This window comes from Gambusia affinis, linkage group LG01 (genome assembly GCF_019740435.1).
Source record: "Gambusia affinis linkage group LG01, SWU_Gaff_1.0, whole genome shotgun sequence".
NCBI lineage: Eukaryota > Metazoa > Chordata > Actinopteri > Cyprinodontiformes > Poeciliidae > Gambusia > Gambusia affinis.
The window spans coordinates 29,188,458-29,214,455 of NC_057868.1; the positions used below are offsets into that span (position 1 = coordinate 29,188,458).

The window sequence follows — 25,998 nt, forward strand, 5'->3', positions numbered from 1 at the left end:
ATATGCTTTCCAAACAATACTCATAGTTTTGGAACCTGTAGAACAGGATGCCATGGTTTCTATTGGCTTAAAAAAACTGTCTTCTTTAAAAAATAATAATAACATGCCCTGTCCAGCAGTGTTACACTCAGAATTGTTGTCTGAGTGCTAACAAACTCAGTACTTTCACAAGGACAGTGATGTTCTAATGGGCCTGTTGGCTTACTTGTAAGTGTTCTGGAGGTGACAGTTAAACTTTTTTTATTATTATTTATTTCTTTTTTTATTTTTAAGAAAATGTATTTACTTGTATTCTGTATAACTGCAGCGAAACATTTGAGTTTTCTGTGTGAAGTCTTTGTCGATTTTATTAAAGTTTAAGAAAAATTGGCAAAAAGACACATGCAAACAAAGACAGAGTTCACTGTGAAATGTATTTGCTATCGTGGGCCAAATTGTGATATAAACTGTAGGAGCAGCTGTTTTCTCGGTCAAAAACTGGAAAGTCTAAAAACCACTTACCTCTGTATCACTGTAGTCAACCCCAACAGGAAGAAGAAATAAATATATCTCAAAATTAAGACATTTTAAGTTAAGAGTATGATCTCCATCCCTTCTCTCACTCCATGATGTAATACTACTACTTTATTATCCAACTGTGTTTGTGCTGTCATTGTATATTTGTTAGTGAAAATAAAATCACACCTGTTGCTCAATGATCCAGAATGTACACACCAGTGGTTTCTGCTTTATTGCCTAATCCCTCACAAACACATTTTATTGCATCCTGCATTATTGCCAGATTGAGTTATTAATGTCAGGCTGTAGCAAAGAGGGAAAATCTCTGTTTAGCTGGATTCCCTCTGCAAAACAACAACAAAATGAAGGTAACACAAGCATGTTATAATGTGCCACTTTATTAGAAAAGTAAAAACTCACTTTAATATTTTATGAAGGGTAATATAAAACATTACAATCTTTTGCATATTTGCACTGTCACGCTATATTATATTTATTAACTTTATTTCTTTTTTTTTTAAATTAAACCCTGTGCTTTAAGAACATACAACATTGGCTACAGCTGTCACAGCAGTACTGGCCCATATTTATATTTTAAGACAATTAATAAACAGCATCTGTATTTGCATGGAAAGCATGAAATGTTTTCTCTTTTTTTTTCATACACAAAGTACTACATGTCTGTGATAGCCATCTTTTTTTTTTTTTTTTCGGCAACAAATATACTGTATACTGCATGTTACATTGGAACAACATTAGAACAGCAACAGAGTATTTTACACATTTACATCATCGTACTGTTTGTGCAACGAACATTTGTCTCTGTCAGTGAATAACATTGTTCAACAATGTATTTCAGATCAGTCCATTCTCTCAGGGTAAAAATGCAACACATAAGGTGATAGCCACACGGGGAAAACATGGAGCGTGACGGCAATTTTCAGTCGATTTTGTTTGAGAGATCACTTCTCAGCTGTTGGTCATTTCTCATGAGTCAGACAGACGAGCCGTTGGTGCATTGCTGATGCGAGGTTGGGGGTCTGCCTGCCCCCCTTTCGATCTCTGTATTACTTGGAGACCCTCAGAACAGGACATCAAAGGGCCCTCCTCTGTACAGCAGGAGAAAGAGGGAGTGTCTTCAATGTGAAAAACAAAACAAATCAGGAAGGGGACAAGCCTTCTGGGTCTGTGTCCATTTGCACTGACGCTCATCTGGCTTTACACTAGCTGTGCATCTCTCCCCTACCCCCAACCCCACTCTATCCCGCTTCCCTGCTCCCTCTGGGGAAAAGAATAAACAATTCTTCCATTTTCTCCCAATGGCTCCTCTCTATTACTTCCTCTCTCTTTTGCTCGTTAAAGTTGTTGCTTTGGCTAAACAAAATGCTGCTTTTACATTACATGGCAAAAAGTACAACATAAAATAGAAACGAGAGATAAGTAACACACTATTTGTTTTCATCTCTATATATCAAGGCATGCACTTACTTGCTCAAGCAGAAAAGAAAAGTAGCATCAACAACATGAATATACTCTTTTCATGGCAGTGGTGTGAGCTATTTAACCAAATGTATTGTCATTAGTTAGGTTAAAAATTAAACAGTGCTTCAAAATACAGTGAGCATTTGTTTTTACATACTTTCTGACACAGTAGCATTTATATATTTCTCGTAAAACCTCTTTATACCCGTCCTTGTCGCACAGCAAGTAAATAGAATATAAACTTAACCAATTCTCCCTTTACAGTACTGCAAAGAAGTATTTAACCCCCGCACTCCCAAACAAAGTTATTTTAGTTTTTTGTCCCACACAAATTATCAAAATGTTAATATCAGACAATGGGAACCTGAGTAAATACAAAAGCAGTTTTCTAATGCTGATTTCAATTATTTAGGGGGACAAAACAACCTAACCATGGGTGAAGATAAAATTTCACCCCCTTCTTATATCATTAAATATCTGTGATTAATCACATTCTTTTGGGTATTTTTTCACACAGTCTGACCAGATTACTGCGAGAACCAAGACAATTAGAAAATAACTGAAATAGAACCTGTCAAACACCATGTAGTAGGCTAAATGATCTAAACAAAAAATAAAAAAGGTCCTTACACCTACCAGTCTGGAAAGAATTACAAAGCTGTTTCTGGGACTTTGGGACCAGGTAGTCTTACCAACATCCATTATCCTTAAGTGGGGAAGACGTTGGCCAAGAACAGTGGTGAACATAGTGGGGCCTTAATGCTCAGAAATCCTCCAATGTTACTGAGTGAAGACAATTTGGCAAAGAAGAGCATTCTAAATGTATCTGTAGTGGTGAAAAAGACTGACAGATTACAGTAGCAAAACTAGCTATAAGGTTTTGCTACTGAGAGACCAACTATCTTGGTCTCTTTCATAAGAGGCTAAGATAGTTTTAGATGTTTTATTTTCTTTAATATTTAATATCATTTGAAAACTGAATTTTGTATTTACAGCAGGTAGATTTGTTTAAAACTTGTTCAAAATTTGAAAGATTGAAGTTTGTCAAAACTAAAAAAAAAAGAGGATAAATCTATAAAGGGGCGAATACATTCTCCCAACACTGCATCAAGCCCTAAAAGTCTTTCTTCCTGCATTCTTTTTTTAATGGTTCCCAAAGCTACATGGGAAAGACTGTTTATGATGGAAGAGAACCCAGCACAGAAACTGGAAACGAGACCGGGGAGAAAGAGATGAACAACTTTTCAAAAAGACACTAAATGGTAATATTTGTGTCCAGCTTTATATTTTCTTTGGAGTCCAGACCCCTCTGTTACTATTTCAACCACAGGACTCAAGTCTGGTGAGCTAACGTGGAGCTCTTGTTTTTTTTTGAGTGCTCAAAGAAAATCCAAACTGTGCTTTAATATTCCCTTCAGGGGTACAGCTAGGCTCAGCAGTCAGGCAGTTGTCCTGTGCAAAAATACAGAGACTATGAAATAAGATGTTTACAATCCGCATAAGAAATGACACAAGCTGAACAGACTGAAGCATCCTGCATTGGTATTGAAACTCTTTCATTCTCTATTTTCTTTTAAAAACACTAATCTCAATTATCCCTGTAGTACAGTTAAGCTCTCTCATTGGGAAATGATCACACTGGGGATATTCTTGCACAAGCCATTTGCTGCCCTCGACCTGATCACGTCACCTTGCTTGACTCTGCCAAATATGTGTGCATCTGGGTGGAGGGTGGTGTCAGCATGCCTCCAGCAACAGTTCACCAAACGTGATGGTACGTTTTCAACTTTTGTCTTAATCTAAGCCTTATTGAGCAAAAGCTCACATTCTAATTTTATCACGAGGGCTTTTACTAACAGCTGACACTGATGACAATTTGCGGAATGAAGACAATGACCGTAATTTACTCCTGTGCATTTGAGCGGGCCTGCAAATTACAGGCCTGTGTTTGAACAAAGGATCGCAAACACACTCCTCCAGACGACAGGTCAGTGAGCGTCAGAACCTGTTTAATGTTTGCGTAGGTAGAGTGGAGCACCACAAATAACTGTGCTTTTAATGTGCTTATTCTCCACCCCAAGATGAGGGATATCTGTGCACCGGTGACCCGATTGCTTACCTTATACTCCGTAAACATCCACTTTCATTGCTACTAATGTCTATTTTCATGTCTACTATTGTGTGAGTTTGCACAAAGCATGCACATTTTTCTTTTTTTTTTTCCATATATATTTTAAGAGTGTTCTTTGAAACACATACTCTTTCAAGAGTACAGTGTTCATATAAAAATAAAGATATAATGAAAAATGATGCACAAGTGGGTGAGTATGGCCAGTGACACAGTTACATATATATATATATATATATATTTTATTTTTTTTTTTGTTTCTTTTCAAATGTATTTGGTCCATTTTTGGGCTGGACTAGGCTTAGGCTGGTTCTGAAATGCAGACCAATCAAAGGAAGTCTGAACCTGGATTAAGACCCTGTTTGTACCTGATGTCAACACAAAATGGATCGTCATTGATTGTAGAGGGCCTGTGTCTATGTACAGCAACCTGCTTGAAGATCCATGAAATCTGGACCAGTGGACTCCATGAGGGTGCTACAGACCGGTGACGTACATCTCCATCCCATCGTTGAAGGTGAAGATGGTGGTAGTGCCAGAAGTGTTGCCTCCCTGTTTTACATCGCTGATGGTTTCATAGAAGTTTTCCCCACCGGGGAGGCCTCTGACTGGAGGAGCAATGGGCCCTGAGCCTTGTAGTGCTGCTGGTGCTGCCTGATGTTGCTGCTGCTGCTGAGGGTTTTGCTTCTTCCTCTTCAGAGTGGCGCTACCCCCACCTGTGCTGTTATTGGTAGCTCCCTGCTCACGTTTCCTGTGGGCGTCGATACTCGCGTATGCAGGGTCTGACTCGGACACGGCAGAAGACCAGGACCGGTCCCCCACAGGCTCGTAGCAGGGCTCCTCTTGAGAACGGGCCTGGCCCTGGACTCCTCGGCCTCGGCCTCGGTTTCCCCTGTCCCCTCCGAAGGAGCGCGGAAGGGTCTTTGCTCCGTTGTGCTCCATGGGAGGTTTTTTTTTCTGGGTTTTGCACACAATGGAGTAAGTGTCTGCAATCTGATGGCACATACACACAGGACGAGAACACAGCATGGTGTCGGTTAATGAGTTAATAACACAGAACTACAGTCAAAACCTATCCTGTTGTTTACTGGTGACATATCCTGTGATAAAATTTCACTGCGGCATTCATAAAGGCCAGCGTCTCCACCTACTAATGTGTACAGTGCCTCAAACCACTTGTGCCAGAATGTAGTGAAAAAAAAAAACCCATTAACAAACTGCTGAAACATTTATAAGTAGCTGCCTCTGCATTCACTTCTTAAAATTCAACATTCCTGAACAACCTGTTACATTGATGTAATTTGTCAAAATACAGATAAATACGGCTCCCATTTGATTGATTAAATAATATTCATGCACACCACCATTATCTAATAGGGTCTATTAAAGTGTCCCTCTAGAGTCTAGAAGGCTGCATAAAAAATTGAGGCGGGTGGAAGGAAAATCACACACATTTTTGCTTGAAAAGTAAAATCAGTGTGGCATGCATCTGTAATCAGCTCCTATTAATCACTGCTTTGCAAATTTTTATTTTGGTCTCATCTGACAAGAGCACCTTTTTTCACCATGTTCACTGCATGGTATTAGCTTGCGGCAAGCTGCAAACTTTTTATAGTTTTTCAGCAATGATTTTATTTCTAGATCTTGGCAACCCCTTCAGAGATACCATGTGCTCACTTCTTAGCTAAATAGCTGGCTCGGCTTGTCAGTTTAGGTAGACTGTTATATCTTGGTAGGTTTGCATTTGAGCCATGCTCTTTCAGTTGTCATATGGCAAACTGGAGAGTGGTTCATGAGATGTTCAGATATTGCAGTATTATTTAACTCTGCAACTTAAATTTTTGTGTAACTGTATCTCTGACCCTACCAGTGTGTTGCTTGATCTTCATTATACTGCTCTGTAAAATAAAATAAAAAGTTTGCATCCATCACAAAACAACTGTTTCAGATTAAATTGCACACATATGAAGTCTATTAAGTAATAAGGTTCAATTTCAACAAAATTAGCTGCCCTTGGTTTGATGTCAGAGGATAAGGGGTTGAACACAAATATATGCCACAGTCTACAGATTTTTATTTATAAAAGAAATTTAAACAATGTCCTATTTTTTTCCCCACTTCATAGTTGTGAACTAGTTTTTGCTGATCTAAAATCGCACTAAAATCATTTCAATTTGCAGTTATAACAGGGCAGAATGTTACAAAGTTCAAGGGGTGTGAATACTTTTTCAAAGCACTGCAGAATGCACATGCTGCACTGGAGTCAGACTTAAATGAAACATTTGCTGCTATATATTGCAAGTCTCATGTTCCTTAGTTATATACATCGTAGTATATAAATATCACTGGCATGCATCATGTGATAACAAGTGTAAAAGTATACTATTGCTAAAATGGAATATGCAAATAACTGCCTGAGCATGGATTGTGTGTGTGTTTATGCACAGAGGTTTGCTCATGCATTAACAGCTCTTGTTCTTTGCTGTAACCTGACCTAATTTAACCGAGCAGGATAAGACAGTGCAAACTCTGTTATCAGTCCGTTGGATTTCTAGTCAACAACAGAGTTAGTTGTGCAGTGGATGAACCTGTTCAAATTTCCACACCACTCCTTTGGTAACAGGGCGGCAAAGCATGGACTGAATTATCTGAACGAGAACCAAGTTACAAAAATAGGGCCAACAAGTTTTGTTTTCCTGAATAACCTTTGTAGGTATAAGATTTGCTGTGCATGGACTGCAGGTGTTATGACTGCATGCCCTCATTCATAAATGCGAGGTTTTTTTGCACAGCGTGTGTGCGTACGTGCTTGGTTTGCAGCGATAGCTTGGGTTCACAACTGAAAAGCATGTGTGAGGAATTCTGATAAACCAGCTCCGCGACCTCTGGCATTTCTGTGTCAAAATTCCACAAGTGGTGAAAAAGAGCAAAGGATTGTGGGCCGTGGTGATGTTTACCCTCCTCGTTCACACCCACACCAGTAGCTCTGCTCTGCTGGGCCTGAAAAACGCTGCCTTTGCAGACTCTCTTTTTCCACCACACATACAGACTAACCTTGTTTTTGTCCTGCCTCCAAAATCATGACAGGACTCCCTTTCATTATGTGTGCTCACCTTGCACTATATGTCACATCGATTGGTCATGCTGGGGGAAAGTAAATAAAGTACATGTGACTGAGACTTCCTCTGTGAGTATCTCTCGTCGTTTCTCTCCACTCCTTGTGTTTCAGGCAGAGCTGAAGTGGAGCATGCACACACCCTGCCCCCACAATTTTCTGATGTGACCTTTTTGGATAAACAAAGACCCCGGCATAAGCTGTAAGTGTGTGCAGACAACGTGCTGTGCGTGTGCAACTGCATGTATTTATGTGGACACAGAGTGTGCAACTCTGCACAGAGGAAGGAAGGAAGTCACAAGATGATGGGGATTTCAAAACTGAGCTACAGCTGGTGAGGAAGCTTTCTGTATGCTTTCTGTTCTCTTCTCAGCAGACTGTACTTCTTTATGTTGTTTTTACCTTCCAGGACTGAGCAAAGCTTGGATAAGCAACACTTTCTCCATACAGCGGCTATCTGCGCCACTCACGCATCTGATCATGGTTGTGATTCTATGAGTTGCAAGGAGTGAAGAGTTTTCTAAAGGATCTTGCAGCAGCAGATATTCATCTGCTGGGACACGCTTGATGCAACGTGACTGGTTGGGGAGGGCAGGGCCTCCTAATAGCCACAAAGGGAGTGGAGCAGAAGGAGTGAGCAGCAAGGAGAGGAGGAGACTTGGTCGGGACTGGAAACTCAACACCTTTTGACGGCTGCAACTGACAAACTCCAGAGTATAGGGGCAAGTTAGGGCAACAACACGATCTGAAGCGAGAAAACAAAACAACGAGTGGGGGAAAACATTAATACAGAGAGAGAAAGGAGTAAAAGAAAGAAATTATGAGAGACTGCAAAACGCTGTCGAGGCCAGTTGCTCCGTGGTGCATTTTGACATGCAACATAGAAGTGCTTCTGGCAGTAGAGCGCAGAGACTTAACCCTTTAATGTTCACACAAATCATCTTTTTTTTTTTTTTGCTAAACTCACAAATGCCTTTGATAAGCGCACTAACACTATAATACCCTTTAGAACTACTGCTTTGTTATAACATGCCTTTTTAATCATAAAGTGTTTAAAATGTTTAGTGTTTAAACTGAGACTGGGACGCATGGAGAAGTGTGGTGATGAAGTAAAAATAAACACTTGTCTATTTTAGGGAGCCCTGTACTATTTAGACTGACTGTCTCTGACCTGTAGGGAGACTGTTTACAGCTCACTGACTCAAACATATATAGTGCCATGGAAAAGTAATCACATCTCTTTATAATTTTTTATATTTTGTCCATTTGCAACCAGAAACTTTGATGTATTTCTCAATGAGATTTCACGTGAAAGACAAAGATAGACTACAGCATAATTGTTAAGTGGGGAAAAAAAAGAAATAAAATCCTAAATCTGAACAGCAGAGTTTATATAGACACCAACAAGTGTTTTAACATTATTTCTTCCATCTTTGCACATCTAGATCCAAAGATTTAGTCCAGTATGTCTTTGCAAACTAGTTCAATCTTAGTCACATTAAATCTAGAGTGACTGTGAACATTAGCATTCAAGATTCCCAACTGGATTTAGGTCATGTGTTAGGCCAGGGGTCTGCAACCTTTGGCTATATATATATATATATATATATATATATATATATATATATATATATATATATATATATATATATATATATATATATATATATATATATAAAATAAAATCCTTTTACCATAGCTCAAAATAATAATCAAAAATTTTAAGTTGTCCTTTTTCAAAGTGTCATGATCTTGGGTTGTTTCGTTATCTCTGTTTCACCTTAGTTATTTTTGCTTTGAGTAGATCAGCCTTGTGTCTATTATAGTCTCGTTCAGTTTGTCCGTGGTAATTTAGTTAGGTCACGTTTATTATTTATTTATTGCGTTTAGTCTTTGTTGCGGTTAATGTCTTCTCGCTCCTCTTAGTCATTTTTCTCTCCCAGCTTGTCTTCTGCTCTTCCCTCACAGCTGCATTCATTTTGTAATTAGTCTTGCTCCATTATTCCAACAATCAAACACCTTAGTAATTAACCACCTCTCTTTCACTTACTCCTCGCTGGTTCCTTCTGTTTGCCTCATATTTTCCAGGCTCTGTTTACCCTCTGCTTTTGTAAATTGTTTTTTGAGTTCTTTAGTATAACTTATTTCATTTACCCCAGGATTCCAGCTTCCATTTTGGTCCAACTTCATGCACGCAAACCATTGACACATTCATTTAACATTTTTGGCTCTAAACAAGTTTGAATTTAGCAGAATTGGGGGGCGAAAAAGCCTATTTGGATTGTTAAGTTTGGAGACCCCCGTGTAAGGCTTTTCCAACACAAATTTATGTGTATAATTGTCTTGTTCACAGATTCTCTCATTTAGGCCGTGTATCTTTGCAGCTCCTCTAGAGTTATCATGGATCTATTACCTACTAATGTAAAACTGGTTTAAACTACACAACTTTATTCTAATGCTGGTTGCTTGGTAAGGAACCCTCCCAGGAGTTTGCAGAAAAGCTGCACTCAAACTAAGACTTCACTTACATCAAGTTTCAGTTGGAATTTTCTATTCTAGTTGCATAGTTTGTCTAAAACATAAACAGATGTGTGCATATATTTACATATATACATACACACACAGTGTATAAACAGATGCCCTATTTAAACATAGCTGTATCTATTCTGAGCATATGATTAATACTGGACAGCAGGTGACAGCCAGCCCTGGTCTGTGCAGACATATACTGAAGGCCAACAGATGAATGGGGGGTTGGGCAAATGAGGTCAAGGTTCAGGCAGGCGGTGGGGGTTGTGGATCCATGTAACATAACCTCTTTCTGTAAGCAGAAACCAAGTATAGCAGGAAGGTCCTGAGGCAGCCGTGTTACGACGACGTACCCAATCAAAAGGGTGCCGGCGTCGGTAAACACAGCAGAAATCAGAGACTGAATCTCCTGCCTGCTTGGAGAGTTTCCGGCCAGCCTAGTATTGATTCTTTCTTCTCCCAGCTGTCACTACAATCACATGTATCCATTCACAAACACACATACTGTAGGTAAACTACCTCCTTTGCAGTTGGAGGCGATGGATGCCCCGGCTGTCCGTTCTCTCCCCGGAGCGGAGGTGGGTGCAAGGTGATGATGTCGTCGTCCTCCGGAGGCTTCCAGATGTACTGCTCCCCATTGCCTATGAACACCGCTTCCTGATAAACAAAGTCAAATGATGAGCTTCATAAAGTGCTGCTGTAAAGTTAGAATCTGTGAGCCATTGTGCAAAGGTACTAATGCACGTAAAAGCTCTAATGTTTTAATATTTCCCCCTGTATGAGTTAAAAGCAGATGAACAAAAATAAGTGAATTATTCGTGTGTGTTTCCAAGGAATGGGCCAGTTTCCAGGAGTCAGTCTTGGATTGTACGGTTTCACAGTCGGATTGGATCAGGGAAACCTCAGACTACGACTAGTTCCCATTTTGTATCTTCTGGATTTGGATGTTTAATTATTGGACATTTAACATTGTAAATATGAAATTTTATAATTAGAAATAAATATAGATAAAGTCTATTATTCTATTAAAGTTAGAAAATCAAGAAGGTAAAATATTCTGAGCAATAAGAACCTTGATTTAAAATCTACGACTAAATTCAGGTTTTAAGTCTATATTTTGCTCAATTCTTTGTAACAAACTCAAAAATAGCATAAATGTTATAGACAACAATATACAGTACAGACCAAAAGTTTGGACACACCTTCTCATTGAATTCAAAAAGAAAGTGTGTCCAAACTTTTGGTCTGCACTGTAATAACTAGCAATATGTTGCTCTTAGCGGCAGGAATATTTCTTGTTCTTTCTAAAAACCAAACGTTTATGCAATATTAGTTAGAATTTTTGCTGTCATAATTACAATACTCTAAAAACAACACTTTAAAACTCAGTTCCAGGCTTCACTTGCCCTGCAGGATCATTTTGACTGGAAAGCTTTGAAGAAATAGTGAAATCATAACTTTTTAGCTAAATATACATTCATCCATCCATCATTTTACATCATCTGACCCTTTGGTGCCTATCTCCTGAGAACAATGGACGAGAGGCAGGGTACACCCTGGTCAGATGGCCAGTCCATCACAGACTAAACATACACTATGACATAATCTCAAATGCCATGAAATAATGACCTTTTGGACAAAAGGTTGGTTATTTAAATGACGATCAAGCAAATGTCAAAAAGAGTTGTCCATTTGTCTTGTTAACAAGCAGCTGCTCTGACATAATTTAAAACCTGAAATCAGCTCTCCTCTACTTCGTGGCTCTTCAGATGGAGATTTCAGTTTAAGCTCTGTGTAGTCATAAAAACAACATAAAATTATTGAATCACTTTTTATGTGCTTCGTGCTTAAATGTGTGGGGGTTCTTTTGTTTCAGTTCCTCCTTACTCTGCGACCAACAGTTCCAAAGACATTTTATGCAAATCTGCAAACTCAAATATGTCTTGCTGACAGACAAGCAGACCTAGTGGCACACAGACAGAGCTGCCAAAACAGAACCTCCATTTAACTCTGCTGGTGGTGGTGATTTCTGAGGGACTTGAGGAGAGGTAGAGGTCAGATGGGAATCTGTATTCAGGAGAAATGATTGGGCCTTTTATAGAGTTTAACTGCTGCACTTAGCAAATCCTGACTGACAGGCAACAGTTGACTTACTCTTTTCAATACCTTTAACATTATCTGGAAAATATTACTGTGCCTGGGTGGCTTAAGACAAACCTAGATGTCATAAAAGAATGACTCAACATGACACTTCTCTTGCAAAACGTTTTACAACTTCAGGTCTTAAGAGGAATTAGTAACCAATTAGGAACCACAAATTGGTGAGCACACATGCGACTGAGGATGATTAAACTTTTATATGCCCGCCCCCCACGCAGCCTGACTGAGTTAAAATAGCAAATGGCTTCAATGTGTGCACAATATCTATTCTCATTCAGGCTGCTGGCTACCTGTTACCTGTTTCTAGATAGACTTGCTGATGGATTCAACAAGAGCACTCCCACCGACAGACACACACACACACACACACATGCGCACACACAGGCAACCAGGCAGCCTGCCAAACTCTTAGATAATCCATGCTTCCACACTTTGCTCTAATCATCATGCATCATGCTGCACTGGATGATGCAAAGCGGGCAGAAGACAAGCACACACACACACGTGGAAAAAAAAACACACATTAAAGGTTTGTCACACTCATTAAAAGTTCAGGTCAGTAACAAATCACATCAGCAGTGATTTTATCCTTCATCTTAACAGAAAGTTTTGGTTTTGCTTAACATATTAACACAGCTTCATCATAAATGTCTTGATTTATTTTCATTCTTATGATAATTGCTTACAGCTAATAAAAAGACCACATCCAGTTCTGTAGAAAATGTAAATAAAATAGATCCCTAACACATAGAAAAATATTTTGACAACACAAATTTAGCCTCACTTAAAAGTTGTCTATGTACAGTCAAAAGACATGCACTCAACATTTGAATTGCATTTTGCATGAATTACTGCGTCAAAGTGGCGTGGCATGACGGCGTTTAGCCTGAGACAAAACTGAGATGTTGAGGAACCCCAGTTTGCTCTGATAGTGGCCTTCAGCTTGTCTGTATTGTTGTGTCTGGTGTCTCTCATCTTCCTCTTAAAGATTAAAAAAGGGGAAATTTAAGCCACTAAAAGGAGAATTTAAACCATTGAGCAACAGTCCATTCTTTTTTCTACTTGGCCCAGGAGGGACACACTGTTGTTTCTGGTTTAGAAAAGGCTTTACAGATGGGATGTGATGGTTGTAGGCGATGTCCTGGATATGAGTTTTTTTAGTGGCAATCAGTGAAGTACTGGTTCCAGTCCTTGCCTTGCAAATAATGCAAATCTCACCAAACCAGATTTTGCTTCACAACCCTCTTCAGTCTTCAGTTATCTCTGTGTTTTGAACATATTCACATGGCGTATTTTTTTTCCTTCAACTTAATACTCCAATAAAATGCTTGGATACAGCAGTTTGTGAACAGACAGCTTTTTCACTTAAGAGAATTGAGACGTCAGAATAACAGTCAAGTTAGAACAGACTTCCAATTGTGTAGATCGCAAAATTACAATTCTACATCAAAAATACTTTTTAAAAAAAATTGTGTTATGCAATTTTCTGGAAACTGAATCTGACTTTCATTAGCTGCAATCCATAATCAGCTAAATTAATTGAAGTGCTTGAAATACATCACTCTGTGAGCAACAAATTTAATATAAGTTTTTTTTTTTTTTTTTTTTTTTTAAATCACCGTCTTTTTATTGAGTTTTTGGTTCCTTTAATACATACAGTTTGTGAATACCAAGAAGTGTATCTAGTTAAAGTGTATCTAACACATATATAAAATAATACACATAGAGAAAATAATCCCTCCAAAACAATCCCATTTAGCCCACCCAGGTCACTGCCCAGTAGGTCCACCCACTACATTCCTATCTCTGACAGAAATGGAACACATTTTAATAAAATTAATTAACTTAATTAATCTGGAGCAGTAAGTTTTATTTTTGAACAGAATTCCTTAAATAAAGAAGGTTTCCAAAGATAATGTAATTCATCTACATCTGAATATATGAAGTATGTGACAGAGCAAAACGATAGTTTTTTGTGATTTTATCTTATGTACATCATTCGAATCTTCTTAAAGTGAATGAAACGTAATGGGATAACCACATTTAACCTAAACTAAATATATTTGTGCTCTAAAGCTATAAAAACTGAGAACATGCCAAGACCAAACCAGTTAAATCATACTAATCTGCATGGCTTCACGTTTGTTTGTGGACACTGCCCTCTTGTGGTCATGAGGCTCTCCTACAGCTGTCAGAATGTGGCTGGTTGAGGCGTGTAACGGATTATGTATTTGAAGAAGATATGATTTTTGATTTTTTATACCTTCGGGAAAGAGTGCAGATGGAACGGCTCCTGCGGCTTGCGTGGAAACTCTTGACTGCGATGTAGGGGAAGAGGACCAGCGGAGGGGGAGTCGCTCACGCTCGACTGGCTGTCTGACATGCTGTCAGCTCCATTATTCTCCTTCCGACTTAACTTGTCTACCTAGAAATTTGTATTGTGATTGACAAAATTATAGTAAATTATTTTATTGAAAAACATCATAAAACATTTCATTTGTATTGTACAAGCAGTAAGTATTAAGTGACGTTGCTTGAACAATATAGGTTGATTTGAATTTCTTTTTCAAAATATTTTTTCCAAAAGCAACCATTAGTTTGTCAACAGTTTTTGCAGCTCTTCAAAGTCTCTAAAGATAATCCAGCAACTGTGACACCTTCACATAAGCCTGACTTTAATATTTCTTTTTCAGAAGTGAAATCTAATACACGGTCACAGTTACATAAGATGTATTACGACAGTCTTTAACGCTCTTGCTAGGTTCAAGGATGAAACACTGATGACAATATCCAGCTAAATCAGTTAAATCCCCGGCTTTTTCTTTTCAGGCTTCTCTTTTTTTTCTTTTTTTTCAACCATAGATAAGGAATTGCTTTACGTCTACCTTTTTAAACTTCCGTATGGAAGCATATTCAGCTGCAGCCGGATCTTGATTGACCAGGGAATTCACAGAGGACAGAGGAGATCTGCTAACGCCGCTCGCTCCGTTTCCTCTCCCTGCCATGGTTCCATTAGTGACGCCGTTTCCTCTGCCGTTCCCTCTACCAGCCTGTAAAGAAAAACACACAGGTTAGTCTCTCGCTGATCATTTGTCTCAAACGTAAATAGAGAAAGACGACCGATGCAAAGCATCCTGAATGAGCACCAATCCCATTTATCTTCGAACAAACAGAATCTGCTGGGAGTGGCAGCTCCAATATGTTTAAAACTAATTTTACTTTATTTTTTTGTTTGTTTTATTAGCAGCAGTTACAGCACCATTCTAACTTATTAGAACCATTGCTAAGATGAGTAAAAATCCCTTAATTAAATACTTATTTAATCACAGGAGTTTAATTTAAATTGTTCTAGTTCCTAAATAAATATGTTGTCAAGATGTTTTTTTTCTATTCTTTTAACAAAATCATTGGGACCAAACTTTTTGGCACTGCTGTCTGTAAAATTTCCTTATGCCAATAGGCTAGCATTTATTCTTCTGCAACAACCTTTCTCTAGGCTGGAGTTTGCAAGTAGAGGGATCTCGGTCAGTTTATTTAGTTTGCTCATTTTCTCTCTTCTCTTTGCGTCAACCCACAGGTTTTCTACAGAATAACGATCTAGGTGTGAAGATGGCCATGGAAGAAGGTTGATTTTGTTTCTGATAAACCTGTTTGTCTTGGTTCGGCCATGTTTTCGGTCAATATGAAGGTAAATAACCCGATGGCCAACCATTTTAAATGTGTTCTCATATGGTCCACAAGACTTCTATTTAAAATATCTAACTATTTTAAAACGTTTATCAGGAAATGCACTCCTGTGGGGTTACCCAGCCAAACTCACATCTACACAAAACCTCCATCATACTTGACAGTGGGTGGGAGTTGCTTTTCCACACAGTCATTCTATGTTTAATGACAAAACTGCCAGGTCTATTTGTTACTAAAAGAGTTTTGTCTTTGGTTAATTTTAACATAAGTTGGTCCCAGTTGATACCCCAGTTAATCAAACTCTACATATTTATGTTTGCAATCGCAGCAAAAGGCTTTGCTCTGCCATGACTTCCAAAATGCATGCATGTAGACATTGTCTAATGGTTACCATGGAGACCTTGTTTCCCTCGAGATTTGGAGCTTTTTTTCTTAATCTCCCTCATCTTAATTTTTATTTTGTGCGGTGGTGATATTAATATGGCTCCTTATCTAACTGAGACGGCAGTGGAAAAGAGAAAAGTTGTTTTTATAGACCAGGAAACAACAAAGTCATGGGTTAATAATTAAAAGTCCAAAAAACTTAGAACTTTTAATAAGAATAAATAAATTATAAATGCATTTTAACAAAAATGTTACATTTACTTTGTAGACATTGTTAGTGTGCCAGTGACTGAAAAAAATCAGTTTTAATTTAAGGTTGAATTTTTATGACTTTTTTTTTTTCAGTTTTGTGTATTTTGTAACTGCAATAAAATATTGATTCAATTCAATTTGTATATTTTTTTTATCATTGAACTTTTTATTAGTTTTTTTCCATTTTTGCTTACATATACAATATACATGAACACTTTACAATCAACATAACATAACATAAAACTTTGGCTTGGGAGCTAATTCAATTTGTATTTTTAAGTTTTTGTCAAGTGTGCATATGTGTGGAGGGTGCTGTACTCCACCCAATTTATGCACACAGAAAACCTACTGAAAACAAATCCACTTTAAGATTTCACAGTCAATGAGCAACATTTCTTTCCTAAGTTACAGACTATAAATGCATCACTGTTTAATGTCTGTGTGTACATACGTTTCCTTGCCCGTTCCCACTACGAGTTCCTGAGAGAGTCGGGGGGCTCTGAGCGGCTCTGACCGTCGATGGCGTGCTGCTTGATGATGTCAGCGGAGCAGAGGGCACTCTGGGAGCCGCTTCGGCTTCCCGAATACCGACGCTTTCGTACAGACCATCGTCCAGGTAACGGGTGGGCGTCGGGTTATTGCGCAGGCCAACTTCAGTGTAGGTGTGGTCTCTGGCCTCTGCTCCGCCACCTCCACCTCCACCTCCATTCCCGCCTCCGCCTTCACCTCCCGCTTCCCCTCCAACACCGCCCCCTCCGCCTCCCTGGCCAGACGCCTGGGGACTGGTGGGAATCTGGGGGAGCTGGCGGCCGTGGGAGGGCCTCAGGTCCGTCTGGGAGCGCCGACTGTGGAGGAGCAGGAGGTCCATACTGGCCGGGCGGCTCTTGCTAACAGCTGCACGGAGACAGGGAAGAAGAAGAAGAAGAAAAAGAAGGAGGTGGAGGAGGGAGAGAAAACATTTGAATATGCACGGCTGAGAATGTGTAACAGCTCAGATGTGTATATTATTTATTATCACACTGAACCTGTTAGTTAGCACTTACAGTTTCCATTGCAGGGAAAGCGATTGATCTCATGCAGCCTGGTGTCAGATTTACTCATGGAGTTCAGTTTTGGATGCCGAAGCGTACCCTGCTGTCGCACATACACACACAGACTTGTTAATGGAGGCATAAAACATGCAAACACATGCATGTGCATCTGTTAGAAGGAAAACAGTAGAAGTGGATGGTGACAGGCATAGGGGGGCGGATTTGGGAGGGATGGGGGGGGGCCTGTAAAATGAAAACACGTCTCACCATATTTACAGATGTCCCTTTGTCTCCGGCCGGGGGGTGCTTGCTCTTGCTTTTTCTGACACGACATCAAAGTGAGGAAGGTCACCAGAGGCCCGTGGACAGAAAGAGAAGTCACACACACACAGAGAGAAGATAGATACCATCAGCATCAAACTGTGGTCAGGGCATAGAAGTCCTTGGTTGATAACAAGACCCCAGTCGAACAGTGAATGGAGCATAACTCTGGCTTTTTATTGAGGCAAAGACGACCTTCATTTTCTACACGTAGATACAATCAGATAAAATTCACAAATGTTCTTTTGTACTTTGCTCTATTCTGCCTTTGGGTTGACGACTTGTAAAACAAATGTATTCCGATAAGTGTTATGCGTGCGAGCAGATCCCTGGAGGTGGCTGTAACTACAGGAAACAGTTGATATGGAGCCAAAGCAACAAGACAAAGTCGAAGAAGAAGAGAGAGAGAAAAAAAAAACTCTGTTGTGCAGGTGTGACTGTGAACAGCGCTCCTCCCTCTGCCTCTTCTGTCTCGCTTTGGAGGGTGAGGCGCCCGTGCAACACATAACACAAGAGATCCTACTGCTGTGCTGCAAAAACACAGTGAAGCAATAAATAGAATTTCAGGTTTGCAAACAGGTGCAGAGTCCCTGCTGCGTCATCCTATTATGCAAGTCGCTGCAAAGACTGTGTCAGATCCATGTTACTGGAGCACGATATTGTCTCATCCGGCAAACTGCAACCATTTTGTACAAACATATGGTCATCGTGCCCCCAGGGGGATCCTGGGAAGGTGAAGAGAGCTCCCCTGGTGATTTTCATAATAATTCAAAGGAAGGGGTTTACAGGCAATGATGACAGTGAAGTGACAAAGTCAGAAAACAGGTACGATTATTATATCAAAACAAAACTCTCCAACAGCTTTGCTCATTTACAGAACTAAATTTTTGCTTATTTTCTTTGCAAAGTAAGTCGAACTCAGTCAGACTAGAAGGGGATAGTCTGTGAACATCCAATTTTAAGTCTTGTCAAGGACTTTAAATTGGATTTTGTTCTGGAATTGAAATACTTTCAATTCTAATGCATATACATGCTCTGATCCCATTGTACTTTTGGGATCAGAGGGCGATTGTGATGCTGAAGTGTGTTCTTCCAGTATATCTCTTAATTTAGATTCCTCCAACATTCCCTCAGGCCTGTCAATCATCCATGTCCCTGCAGACACGGATTCCCACAGCATGATCCTGCCGTCACATTATTATGGGGATTGTGCATTCACAGTAACGTGAAGTGATCATTTTCAAACGCTTTTTTATGTAGGTCAAAACGTTTAATTTTGGTCTCATATGGCCCATGCTTTCTTCCACAAATTTCAAACATGACTTCGTATTGCTTTCTAATAACATGAGCTTTGTTTTGAATGTGCGACTAATAGCTGCGCTGGAAAGTGTTCAAGGTATGTAGCTGCACTCAATTTTATTTACAAAAATAAAGGCAATGTGTAAAAATGCATACTTCACTTTTAGTTTTATGACTTGTAAAAGAAAAGTGGAACCATGTTTCAGTTTCTTCCCCTTTCTCAGTTATGCTACACTTGGCCTACCTGATAAAATCACAATAAACTACATTAAAATTTGTGGCTGAAATATGACAAAATGGGAAAAAAATATAAATTCCCAGGAACTTAGAATAATATTTTGCAGGAAACATCAATAGATCAGAGAATATTTTACTGTATTTATTTTCTACTTTGTAAATATGTAGATTTTTTGTACTTCAACAGCATGCTATTAAATACTTCTGGATTTTACAGCAAGTTGAAAGGCTGTTCTCATTTCATTGCATTGCTGACTGTGTTTTAACCTGGTTATGGCAAACCAATCTGGATCTGAATCAGCACTCGACTGTGACAAACTGGTTATGCACAAGAAATCTACTGAACATCCAATACCATCCAGCAGGGAGCCTAAGTTCTGTATTATTCTTTAGATGGTATAAGATGGTTTGACATTTCTCTACATCCCAATATGCGTTTCCCATGGCAACACAGGCACAATGCAGCTGCTGATTGGTCCCAGAGGATTTTGTAGAAAAAAAAAAAAAAAGAAAAAAAAGCTCCTCCCTTGAGTCTGATCCTCTTTAAACCATGGGGTGTCCCAGTGAGTGTGCCTGCTGTGCAGTTTGCTGGAGAGCAGTGACTTCGGGCAGCTCTTACTCTGGCTTGCCTCCCCCTCACTGTCCTGTAAGCATCGGTTCATCTCATCTGACACTAACAGTCATTAACATTCATTACTGCCACTGTGCTCAAAGTCGGGGATGAAAGAGACGGAGAGTAAATAGAGGGAAAGGAAATAATGGAGGAGGGGAGTTCAGAGGAAGTAGGGAAACAAAGAGAAAGGAGTGGATGATCAGAGGAATCTGAGGGTGCAAAGGGAAGATTTCAGCACATTCGCTAAAACTTTGGCTGTTATCTCGTTCTCTCTTTTCCTGCGCTGTGGAAAGGCGTCAACACTTTGTAAGCCTTTCCTCTTTTCTAACTTAGATGAAACAGAAATTTTTTTTGGTGATACTATATGTTCACTAGCTGAGACGGCACCATACACACTCTACACCCAAATAGCTGGCCCTACCCTCTCTTGTTGAAGTAATGTCAGTGAAATGCTTTAGTCAGTCCTTACTGGATTTATTAGTAAGCGTTGGGTCACTGTCATGTTGCAGAGTCCAATCTGCTTCAGCTTTACGTTTTACAGATGGTCTCACATTTTCCTAATTCGCCCTTGTCAAACAGTAGAAGTCATTGAGAGTTTTATGGTGGTGAGCCAGCCACGCCCTGCTGCAGCAAAAGATTCAGAACCATAACACTTCCACTTCTATGCTGTCCATCTGTCTCGTTGTCCTTGCACATTCCCCATAACATTTAAACTTCTGTTTCATTTTGGTTCCACAGGCATGGACGTCCATATCAACAGTACCACAAACCTTATGTATGTTTCCTAATGGAGACTTCTTTTATCAAATTGCCGTCTGCTTTTAGAGCTTGCCTCTTTGGACAGCCAGACCCGGGCTCGTTGGTAGTTGTTTTGAATGTCCTCCAGTTTCAGACTATTTTCCCTGCAGTGGAACGGCTGATTTCAGATTCATTGGAGACTACTCTAAATCCCTCACCAGACTTATAAGCTGCTGCAATCTTCTTTCTGAAGGCTTCAAACAGTTATTTTCCAATTACCATGTTGTTTATTCTAATTTTAACAGAGAGGAGCAAACCAAACTAAATGCCCTAAGCTTAAACAGGACAAACCTCCTTAAAAGGAAGTAGTGATGTTGTGATCACTCTGTTTGTGATATTAACTGTAAATAGAAATGTGATGGTGTCCTAATGTAAAGCGAGTTCTGCTTCACTGAACTGTAACAGGCCAGCCCAAATAACACAACGACTCTGCGTTGTGTTGATGTTTTTTAAGGAAGAGGAGATTCTGGGTGATCAGGCATTTATTTCCTGACTGGGAACATATCGGGTTTGGATCGGTGCAATCGGCTCAGCTTCACCCGGCACACTCTTGTGCAGCTTTCACAGACTGGCCAAGTTCACTGTAACAATATTTTCAATGTACATTGAAGAACACAATAATGAATGATGTAACGTAATGAGAAAATTAGGTAAAATTTCACGTAGTACTCTACAACAGAGCATTACATTAGCATTTCGCGTTAGCATCCGGAGTGTTTTGCAATATTAAACAAACTGAAAGTACAAAAGCTGGTGCCAGGCACACATCTAGTAAATATTCATCACACTACATAAGTGCCTATATAAGTTCATAAAAATTAGTATTTATGTGTTGCTAACGCTTTTCTACACGATGTGCTGAAAAATGCAACTCACCAACCACGTAACTTTCACAGACTGGCACTGATTACAGGAGGCAGCAGCATATAGCCAGCCACACAGAGAGGGGGCGCTATTTTCCATTTAACTGATACGTAAAGCAACCTAACACTTACACTTACCGGAATTTTTTAATTTTTTTATTTTTAAGAAAACTTCAAAAGGTCTTTTCATTTTTGTATTGTAGTCTTGATCTTGTTCAGTTATTAGGACTGATATACGACTCAATATTGTGAGTAGGTTTATTGATTTTATGCGACTAATATCAGTTTTTAATCAGTTTCTATTAACTTTTATAATGATAACAACACTTAATATGCACAATGTGATCTGTTAATGCACTTTTGGAAGGCTTTTTCCTCACTAAAATTAACAGCCTTACCTTTGGCAGCCTACACAGACGAGGACGATAAGGATGGTGACCACAAAGGCGGAGGCTGCTGCGATTGCTCCCAGAACCAGCAGGTTTTTGTAGGGGAGGTCTAAACCTTGGTCTTCCTTGTCAGCCATGACACAAACTCTGTCTTGCTCACTTTCAGTCAAGCGCCAGTTCTGCAAATCGGACCTTGTGATCAGGAAAACCTGCTGGAACACAAGGAAAAAGAGAACACATGAGTGACATGGGAGATAAAAGGAAACAAAAAAAAATCACAGCATGAACTACAGAGAAAAAATGATGTCTTTGTGTGTGGTGGGGGGGAGGGTGTATGGGTGTGCATGAGCATGGACACACTTGCCTCTGGCTTTTTATCACTGTCTTTTTCTGACATATCAGTTTCTATTTTTGACTTTCTCGAATAATGCACAGAAAATAGAACACCTTGCAAGGAAGCAGCTAGCATGCCAAAAAGACTTTGATCATCCTTTCTCTAAGCCTGAGAGAACCCTGTGTTAGTTTAACAGGGGAATGCAGACGCAACTGAGCTCCTTATAGGCAGCAATAGTGGGACCGCATGCTCTGCAAATGTACTTCAGCTGGGGGTATGAATCGAGTCACAGTAGGCTTAAGCACAGAAGACAAGATTATGCATCATAGAAATATTGCTGCACTGGAGATAGGAGAGCATGTTTACTCCAAGTCTGTCTAGCTTTCTGACGCAAAAACCTATTCCACGAACATACACAATTCTCATTCATGTCAGACAAGATTAACTCTGGACAGATTTACATGCTGGTCCTACACTACTGGATTAGTGGAGATAGATTTGACTACTATAATGAAAAATGTAAAAATCGCATATATGATTTTATTCAAGCACATTCACAGCATATTTTCTTAACAAAGTATTGAAAAGAAACAGCATCTGAACCAGGTTATATTTGCAGTAGCTTCCTATTCTCCCTAAACCTTCTCTAAAAGCAGCTCAGGTTTACCCAGCTGCGCTAACAAGCCGTCATTATTCCAGCGACCTACTGCGCTCATGCAGTCAGTGCATAATCACAGATTAAAGGAAGTAAAACAAAAGCAGGGCGCTTTAGTGATACATGTTGAATAGCAAACATACACGAGGAGTGTGACAAAGCGAGGCATAATGTTTTAGCATCAACATTTTCTAGAGCACAAGTCTAGCAGCAGAGTTCCTGCAGATGAATAGACAGTCGGCTGTCGTTTAATCACATTCTCCCAGAGTTAAGTGGGTTCATTTAACAGGGCTACAAAACAAGTTTTCTACCAAAAAAATTACATTTGCCAACTCCTATCAGTGGCCTGACTGCATTGACTTTTAAGTTTAAGCTTTAGCTCCAGGAATGTTACAGTAATTGTTTTTAAGTTGTAGCTGAAAAAAACCCCAAGTGATCTTGCTAGAGATACACCGATCAATGGGCCAGAGGTTGAAATTGACCATTATTTTTTCTTACTTGGCTCTAATCGGTATTCAGTAGGTCAAATAGTAAATGATATTTTCTCTCTCTCTTATAGCTCAACTATTAAATCCTTCAAAACTAAGAACTGTCATTATTTTCAATCCAAAAATACATAAACCAACAACATGCATTTTCATGCACAGATAAATAAAAATTAGATAAGGGTTACAGAAAAAAAACTCTGACGTATAAACAGGGATGATCTTGCATTCCCTTTATTGTCATTTAGACTGAAAACTACCTTTTCTGTAAAAAAGCAAAACTGCTGGACATTGTTTTTGTGTATTGTAGCCATTAGAATAAAGAATAGTGAAAATAGGAGTTGAGAGGCCAGACCTCAATGAAAAACCGGAGCCTCATATTGGGCAAGTAATGCCCAACTGGTGCATCTCAAAGATTTTCATGGGGTTCCTGCACAGTTGTAAGAATATGGAATTTGTTCTTATAATTTCCAAGCTTGCATAAGAACGGAAAAAAAGAAAACTAAGTACAGAAATAGATTTTAGTTCTTGACATGACTACTTTTTCCATTTTCTAAAAGATAAACATCTAAATCTTTTGAAATATAAAAAAATCTTCCCTATTTGTGGTATGGTCAAAAAGGAATTCAGAAAAATCAAAAGTACTGCAAATTGATTTTATAATACTGTATTTATTTTATATGCCTTTCAAAATAAAGCACAACGCTAGCTGTTTTTAAACAGCCCTGAAAGCGATAACTAAACAGTAACATGCTAGAGCAGATCTAATAATTATGACGTCTTGAAGAAGCAGGAAGGCTTTACAAGGAAAACAATAACAGAGAACAAAAGTTGTCATTACTATAGGTTGCTTTTTCAAATCAATTTAAGCAACCTGAAATTACACACGTAAACCTATGTGTATTATTACACAGATAAAGCTACTTTCTGTGTGTTACTACACACATAAAGTAGCTTTTTACTTTGCTACTCATGCAAAAAGTTAAAGAGCCCCAACTTCACAGAGTCTTTTTATTCAATTACAATAACGATGGTCTTCATATTGCAGGTAAATTTGTAATAAACAGACATGAATACCTTTTTGTTTTTTCATTCAGCAACAGAAATATGGCATTATTATCAAAAGCAAGCTGCACTTTTACCATTTTAGTCACCGATATCAATGTTGACATTCTTTTCTAAACTTATTTCACTTCAGTGCAGGACTCTTTTCTGTGTGTTTTTAATCTGCTTTTCTATCTAATCTGATTTCTCTCTATTTTCCTATGATGTCACACAGAGAAGGAGAGTGTTGTGTTTAGAATTAACAGAAGCATACAAAAACTTATCATCATACCTTGCAAAATTGTTTAAAGACATAGTAAGGCATGTATGTATTTTGAACGGAGGAAAACAAATACCCTTCTCATGATTTTGGTTTTTAGTAAAGAGAAATAATTTTGGTTGGGATGACCTAAAAGAAGATAAAAAGTCAGTGTAACAATGCAGGCAAATATATTGGTTACTCCAGAATTGTTTTAGCCCGGTAGCTATTTTTGAAGCTATTTACTGATTTCTGAAGCCTAACACTCATCTGCCTTACTTGAATCCTGTGTGTGCTTATTTTTCTCATTTTGAAGAGTATCTCATTCAGGTCATATTAATTCCCCGCCTGATATGTCAAAATTTAACTAAGATTATGGTGAAATAATAAGAGATCCATTTCCTTTAATGCCATTAAAATATATTTTTACAACAAGTGACTCAAATGATACAAATGAGAACATATTTCCTCAAAGTCAAGCATGTTTACATTTCGGACTTACAATGAGACGGACATAGTGTGCATAAGCAGGTCATGACATAACTCATACACTAAGGCAAGTTTGTGGCGAAGAGACTGTGAGATACACAACGACTGGTTCTGACTCTGGGTTTCTGTTTTTGCAGATAAAACTCCATCTTTTTTTTTTTTACAATTATTTCTTCTCCTTTTGATCCCTCTACTTTCTCTCTCTTTTTCCAGATACCCTCTCCTCTTCTTCCTCTCTGTCTGCCTGCCTGACCCTGCAGATATGTGAGGCGATGCACAGCGAATGAATTAACAGAGCAGCGGCCTTAGACAGTCCTTTATGCCACAGACAGACAGGCAGGCAGGCAGACAAGCAGAGGGCGTATACCACAGAGGAAAGATGGGAAAAATTGGTGAATGAAATGGGGAGAGAAAGGGAGAGGTAATCAGACAGGAGTGAGTGAGTGGGATGAAAGTTGGTAGAGATGCAAGGAGGACAGGGAAGAGGGGAGCTCACTTAAAACATGAAGGAGGAAAGAGGAGGAGAGGGGATCATAAACAGTGGGGGAGGGAGAAGAAGAAAGATAGCAAGGAGATTCTAAAGACAGTGTAAGAGAAAAAGAAAGCAGGCAAGCCATGGGAGAATGTGAGAATTAAAAAAGAGGAGGACATAAGAAGGAGGTCATCACTGGTGTGTTCCTGTGTGCAATTTGTCAGCGTCCTCCTGAAAAATTCAGAGGAGAAACACATACGAGGGTTGCCTTTCCGGCAAGCGTGATGCGATATGGGAGCACATGTCTTTACAGCATGCAACCCTCACAAGTGGCAAAAAGAACCGAGGACGAGGGGAGACGGCTTCTGCATGATGCCCCTGCAGCTGCACGCTCAACAGTGTAACACGGTCAGGGTGCAAGAGTGTTTATTCCAGCATCTGTCTTCCTTTCACAACGTTACCAGCAAAAATGAT

At 39.2% G+C, this 25,998-nt stretch overlaps 1 protein-coding gene across 4 annotated transcripts in view; it reads right to left on the minus strand.

Moving 5' to 3' along the window:
* Window positions 1–878: 878 nt before the first annotated feature.
* LOC122829961 (WAS/WASL-interacting protein family member 1) overlaps window positions 879–25,998 on the minus strand; it is a 53,028-nt gene continuing 27,908 nt past the window's right edge. Inside the window, exons 2-9 of one of the 4 annotated variants that reach the window (XM_044114951.1) lie at window positions 21,796–21,995; window positions 17,534–17,588; window positions 17,279–17,366; window positions 16,687–17,129; window positions 14,798–14,962; window positions 14,176–14,337; window positions 10,272–10,409; window positions 879–5,101 (exon numbers count right to left, since the gene is read on the minus strand). In XM_044114951.1, the coding sequence (XP_043970886.1) occupies window positions 4,586–5,101; window positions 10,272–10,409; window positions 14,176–14,337; window positions 14,798–14,962; window positions 16,687–17,129; window positions 17,279–17,366; window positions 17,534–17,588; window positions 21,796–21,923 (1,695 nt within the window). In that variant the 5' untranslated portion in view covers window positions 21,924–21,995 and the 3' untranslated portion in view covers window positions 879–4,585. Of the gene's footprint in view, window positions 5,102–10,271; window positions 10,410–14,175; window positions 14,338–14,797; window positions 14,963–16,686; window positions 17,130–17,278; window positions 17,370–17,533; window positions 17,589–21,795; window positions 21,999–25,998 lie in introns of all 4 variants that reach the window. The other 3 variants (XM_044114932.1, XM_044114941.1, XM_044114923.1) reach the window with 3 other exon arrangements.